Source organism: Sapajus apella, unplaced genomic scaffold (assembly GCF_009761245.1).
Source record: "Sapajus apella isolate SASKATOON/1434 unplaced genomic scaffold, GSC_monkey_1.0 scaffold51, whole genome shotgun sequence".
NCBI classification, from domain to species: domain Eukaryota; kingdom Metazoa; phylum Chordata; class Mammalia; order Primates; family Cebidae; genus Sapajus; species Sapajus apella.
The window spans coordinates 6,437,957-6,443,956 of NW_022436991.1; the positions used below are offsets into that span (position 1 = coordinate 6,437,957).

General features: G+C 45.5%; 1 protein-coding gene across 4 annotated transcripts in view; it reads left to right on the forward strand.

Moving 5' to 3' along the window:
• Nucleotides 1-4,738, forward strand: part of SYT17 (synaptotagmin 17) — a 97,563-nt gene extending 92,825 nt beyond the window's left edge. For all 4 annotated transcript variants that reach the window (XM_032242821.1, XM_032242819.1, XM_032242820.1 and 1 more), the window contains exon 8: nucleotides 3,307-4,738. In XM_032242821.1, the coding sequence (XP_032098712.1) occupies nucleotides 3,307-3,503 (197 nt within the window). In that variant the 3' untranslated portion in view covers nucleotides 3,504-4,738. The remainder of the gene's footprint in view (nucleotides 1-3,306) is intronic.
• Nucleotides 4,739-6,000: the final 1,262 nt, after the last annotated feature.

Consider the following 6,000-nt stretch of genomic DNA (forward strand, 5'->3'; position numbering starts at 1 on the left):
GCTGAAGCCAGTAGATCACAAGGTCAAGAGATCAAGGCCATCCTGGTCAACATGGTGAAACCCTGTCTCTACTAAAAATACAAAAAATTTAGCTAGGCATGGTGGTGCATGCCTGCAATCCCAGCTACTCGGGAGGCTGAGGCAGGAGAATTGCCTGAACCCAGGAGGCGGAGGTTACGGTGAGCCAAGATCGCACCATTGCACTCCAGCCTGGGTAACAAGAGCGAAACTCTGTCTCAAAAAAAAAAGTAATGCTACAACATGGATGAACTAGACAGAGAGCAGATATTTGAGGCTTTGAGGGTCACATGGCTTCCAAATTATTCAGCTGCTGTGGTCTGAATAGTTGTGCCCCACCCTGCCAATTTGTGTCGAAATCCTAACCCAAAAAGTGATGGCATTATGAGGTGGGACTTTGGGAGATGATTAGGTCATGAGGGTTAGAGACCTCATAACTGGGATTAGTCCCCTTATAAAAGATGCCCCAAAGAACTAGCCTGACCCTTCCACCATGTGGGGACTCAGTGAGAAAATACCATCTATGCAGTCTCTGACCAGACACCGAATTTGCCAGTGTCTTGATCTTGAACTTCCCAGCTGCCAGAACTATGAGCAATAAATTTTCATTGCTTGTAAGCCACCTGGTTTATGGCATTTTGTTACAGCTGCCTGAATAAACTAAGACATCAACTCTGCCCTTTTTGCACAAAAGCAGCGTTATGTAAACAAATGGGTCTGAATGTGTTCCAATAAAACTTTATTTGCAAAAACAGGTAGTAGTCCATATTTGACTTGGAGGGTGTAGTTTATCTACTCCTGCTATATAAAATATCCTCGTATGTGTATTTTTGTCCATTTGTGTAGAAAATTTTATGGGATCAATTTCTGGAAGTGAAATTGCTGAGTCATGAGTTATGAAGTTATGACATATTTATTTTGAACAGACGCCGTGAACCACCCCAAAATTTGAACCAACTTGCTTTTCCACCAGTGGCACATGAGAGTACTTGAGACTGAGATTTTCTTTTTTCTTTTCTTTTCCTTTTTTTTTTTTTTTTTTTTTTTTTTGAGATAAGGACACTCTGCTACTACCCAGGCCATATCCAGTGCAGTGGCACCATCACTGCAGCCTTGACTTTCCCAGGCTCAGGTGATCCTCCCACCTCAGCCTCCCAAGTAGGTGGGACTACAGGCATGCACCACTATGTCTGGCTGATTTTTTGTATTTTTTAGTAGAGATGGGTTTCTGTGTTGCCCAGACTGGTCTCAGACTCCTGGGCTCAAGCAATCCACCTGCCTCAGGCTCCCAAAGTGCTGGGATTACAGATGTGAGTCCCCGTGTCCCATCAAAATTTCCTTTCTTAAACCCTTTTCCCAAAGAAGTAAAACCCATACCCATTGACAAGGGAAGTTTCTGCATTGTCATTCTTGAGCTTTGGAGAGGAAGAGGAAGATAGAACATTTTGCCCCTGGAGAAGAAAACCAAATGGGGCCTGAAGTGACCTCATAATAGTATCTTATTTTAGGTTGAGGCCCCCAGGGAAGGGGACTCTGGTAACTTGTCCTCATTTGGTAAGATCAAACCTTAGACTGCTCACTAAGTATCATTCCAAAAAGCCTTGAGTATTACCTATTCAAAAAATTTTTTTCAAATGCCGAGAGCTCCTTAGCAATTTCATTTATTAAGCAAAGCTTCCCTTCGTATTACTTCTCTTACATAAGTAATTTGCATGTAAATGAGGTCCACCTGTGCATACTGAGCATGTTACCAAATGTACAAAAAATATACATGGTCCAATTTTTCTCCACAGAGCTGACAGGTACCCATCCCTCTTGATAAAGATGACACAGTATTTCATGTAGCTTAGTTTTCCCTAAGTCTTTTTGGCTTTTGGATGATGCATGGAGTTTTTCCATTTTTCTTTTTCTCCCTCCTTTTCATCATTTGGAATTCGTAGTGTGAAACCCACAGGGGAGAACAGTGGCTCGTTAGCATTCAAGCTCTGTTTTTGGCTGCATATTTTAGTTGGTTTATATGATTCTCGGCATCCCTCCTGGGATCTAGCCCGCCTTTGCTCGGCTCACGCTGGGTGAATCTGTGATATTTCCCATTCTGTAGCCCTTCATTTATAACACAGGCATAGCCTGCTTTCCCATTAGTGAAACGGCATGCCTGGACTACCCACACAGATAAAGAATTAGGCGGAACTTGGCCAGGAAGATATATCAAGTTAACCATCTCATTAGGCTTAAAAGACACAAATTAAGCTTAAGTTGGGATTAACAGAGGAGCCTTTCAAAGAGACATGCAGCACAATAAGAGGTGGAAGAAATTGCCATAGCCATTACTCTCAGCAAATTTCTACCATTTGATGGAACAGAGGAAACATGAAGTCTCTTTTATAAAAGGTCAACAGACAGAAATTTAGGATCGAAATAGCAGTATAACATTTGTTGAGCTCTCATCACATGCTTGGGACTGTGTGCTGAGAGCTTTACACACATTATTTCATAGAAATTGCACATTGACCTATGAGAGAAGCACTATTAAAATTCCTGTTTAACTAACAAAGAAACTAAGGCTCAGAGAGGTTACTTCACCTGCCCTGGACTCCCAGAGCTTGGTCAAATGATGGAGCCAGGATTTGCCCCAGGATATTTGACCCCATGGCTTAACCTGGTGGTTCCCATTTGGAATGCATTGGCCTCCCCAGGGGCCATGACTGAAGACATTTTGGGTTGTCACAGTTGTAGAGAGGGCAGCTACCAGCATCTGGTACCAGTAGGTAGCAGTGATGCTGCTAAACCTCCTACAATGCACAAGACAGTTACAGCAAAGAATTATCCCACCCGTAACGTCAACAGTGCCGTGACTGAGAAACCCTTGTTGAATCACTCAGCTGGACTACAGTGACAAGCTTGCTGTTCCACTAGAACTATCCACTTACAGAGCTCTCTATGCAGTGTGGTGATGCCACAGGATGTACATTTAAGGCTGCATATTGCAAGCAGTGCAGCTGTCTGGCAGAAGGAACAGCCAATGCAAAGGCTGAGAGGTAGGAACCTGGCTGGCATGGGATGGCAGGAAGCCAGGTGCATCTGTAACAGAGACTCACAGGAGGATGCGATGAAGGAGTCGGAGTTCTCACCAAGAAATGGAAAAAGACAACGTGCCCTAAACGATGACCTCTATGTTAGCAGTTGACAAATGTGTAGACTAATGGCCTCTGTCTTCTCCCTGCCTTCCTGTTCTGTTCCCCTCCTTCCTCTTGCCTCCCTCCTGCCCTCAACCCTCTGGCTCCCTAGTTTTCGGCCACAACATGAAGAGCAGCAACGACTTCATCGGGAGGATTGTCATCGGCCAGTACTCTTCAGGCCCCTCTGAGTCCAACCACTGGCGGCGCATGCTCAACACGCACCGCACAGCCGTGGAGCAGTGGCACAGCCTGAGGTCCCGAGCTGAGTGTGACCGTGTGTCTCCTGCCTCCCTGGAGGTGACCTGAGGGCTTCAGGGAAGGCAACTTTCATTTGTTTAAAAAAAAAAAAAAAAAAAAGACAGGAAAAAAATGTCACATACTATTACATCCACACCTGCGTACACACTCGCAACATGTCTACACACGTCCACACACACAGACACACAGACACCCCAAATCCTCTCAGAACTGAGAGGAAGCAGACTATTGATCACAAAATGGCCGCCCTCAGTGAGACCTGGGAACTTTCTGGAAGCCCCATCTGTAGATCACAAGCTCAGTGGGCTCTGCCATGGGACTTATGTGCAGTGCCTGCTCTTGTCAATACCCCTGCCCCAAAATGCATTTTCAACCCTCAGGCCAGAGAAAGAACCTCCCAAAGGGTGCCAATCTCCATCAAGACTAAATTTACCAAGAGTTTGGCCAGTGTATGGGAGACCTGACCACCCCCCACTCCCCAAACACATGCCTACTGGGTAACCTCTGAACAGGCTGCTGTTCCCTGGGCTTCTTCAAACCTGATACCTTTCTCCAAAGGTGTAAGTATCTTTGTCTTCTCCTTAGTAAATGTGATAACTAGATTATGGACCATTTGGAGAAACCAAATGGCAACCATAACTATTCCAGTGTCAGAAGCCTCTCCTGGCTTAATGGAATTGTCCTTGTGTTAGCTCATTCCAGGGGACTCCCTGTGGGTATATATGTGTATGTTCTAGTGCATGTGCCCTCACAGGTGAACACATGCGTGTGCCTACGTGTCCTCTTGGAGAGCGTGGCGATGGTCGGGACTTCAATCCTGAGCACTGCCTTCTCTCTGCGTCTCCTGTCCAGTGAGATTCCAACCAGTGTCCTGTCTGTCAGAGACCCCACCTCGGGTAACAGTAATGTGCGTGTGAGTCAAGTAAATAGGAAATGATAGAGCAAAAGTAGCATTTTTTGGCTGAATCATGGTGATTGTGACCCACAAAAGACATACAAAGGACCCGATATATGGATTAAATGGCCACCACACCCATCCATGATGAGCTTCTTCCTTAACCATACTCTGAGGATTTTTCTGTGTTTGTCTGTGAACCAATGTCACGTCTCACGTGCTAAGGAATTAATGTAGTTAGAATAGATCTCTCTCTCTCTCTCTCTTTCTCTCTCTCTCTCTTTACTCTCTCTCTGTTGGATGCTTCTGTATCTTTTTCCACAGCATAATGTCTGGTGTGATGGGGAGCTATTTATTGAAATTAAAGATTATTTATTTGTGCCATGCATTCGAGTTATCTTTTCCTTCGTGAACACAGGACATAGAGGGTGGGAGGGCGCTGCAGTAATTTTCAGACAGAGTCTTACTCTGTTGCACAAGCTGGAGTGCAGTGGTGCAATCTCTGCCTCCTGCATTCAAGCAGTTCTCCTGCCTCAGCCTCCAGAGGAGCTGGGATTACAGGTGTGCACCACCATGCCTGACTAATTTTTGTATTTTTACTAGAGACGGGGTTTTGCCACGTTGGCCAGACTGGTCTTGAACTTCTGGCCTTAAGTGATCTGCCTGCCTCAGCCACCCAATGTGCTGGGATTACAGGCATGAGCCACCACACCCAGCCTCAAAACAATGATATTTATTATACTTATAGATTTTGGGGGTCAAGAATGTTCAGTATTTGCAATATGTCTGACTCGAGCAGTATGCTAATGCCAATTATTCCAGTTTTACTCTTCTCTATGAAACTTTGCACTTTTTTTTTTTTTTTTTGACAGAGTCTTGCTCTGTCACCAGGCTGGAATGCAGTGGCACAATCTTGGCTCACTGCAACCTCTACCTCCCAGATTCAAGTGATTCTCCTGCCTCAGCCCCCCAGTAGCTGGGGCTACAGGTGCATGCCACCATGCCCAGCTAATTTTTTGTATTTTTAGTAGAGATGAGGTTTCACCATGTTAGCCAGGTTGGCCTCGATTTCCTGAGCTCGTGTTCTGCCCTCCTTGGCCTCCCGAAGTGCTGGGATTACAGGTGTGAGCCACTGCGCCTGGCCCAGTTTTACTCTTCTCTATAAAACTTTCCACTTCCTCAGGGCAAGTTTCATGGCTTATTTGGCTTTTTATTGATCAGTCCCTGCTAAGAGCTTGACCCAGGTAAATACTCCTTGGGACAAAATGGCTTCACCTCTGAGGCTACACTGAGTATTGCAGAGAGAACCTCATGGTGTCTCCCACTCTGGAGTGGAAGTATGGAAGTCAAGGGGAAGAAACAGGAAGGCTGGGTGATGATTGCTAGCACACATCAGGCAGTGTTTGCTGGATGATCAGAGGTAACAGTGGTGGACATAGCAGAGCTTTTCACAACTCCAAGAATACAGCTCATCAGGAGACGAGAGGGATTGTTGAAAGGTGAAGGAAGGACTGAGTTTCTGCAAAAACCTGTGCCCAAGGTGCCCTATCATGGGCTGTGTGCTCATTTTAATTAACATCCTCCTCCTCTTCAAGTAGGAGTTGGGAAAGGAGATACACAGGCCACGTAAACACCCTCTTTGGGATAGGA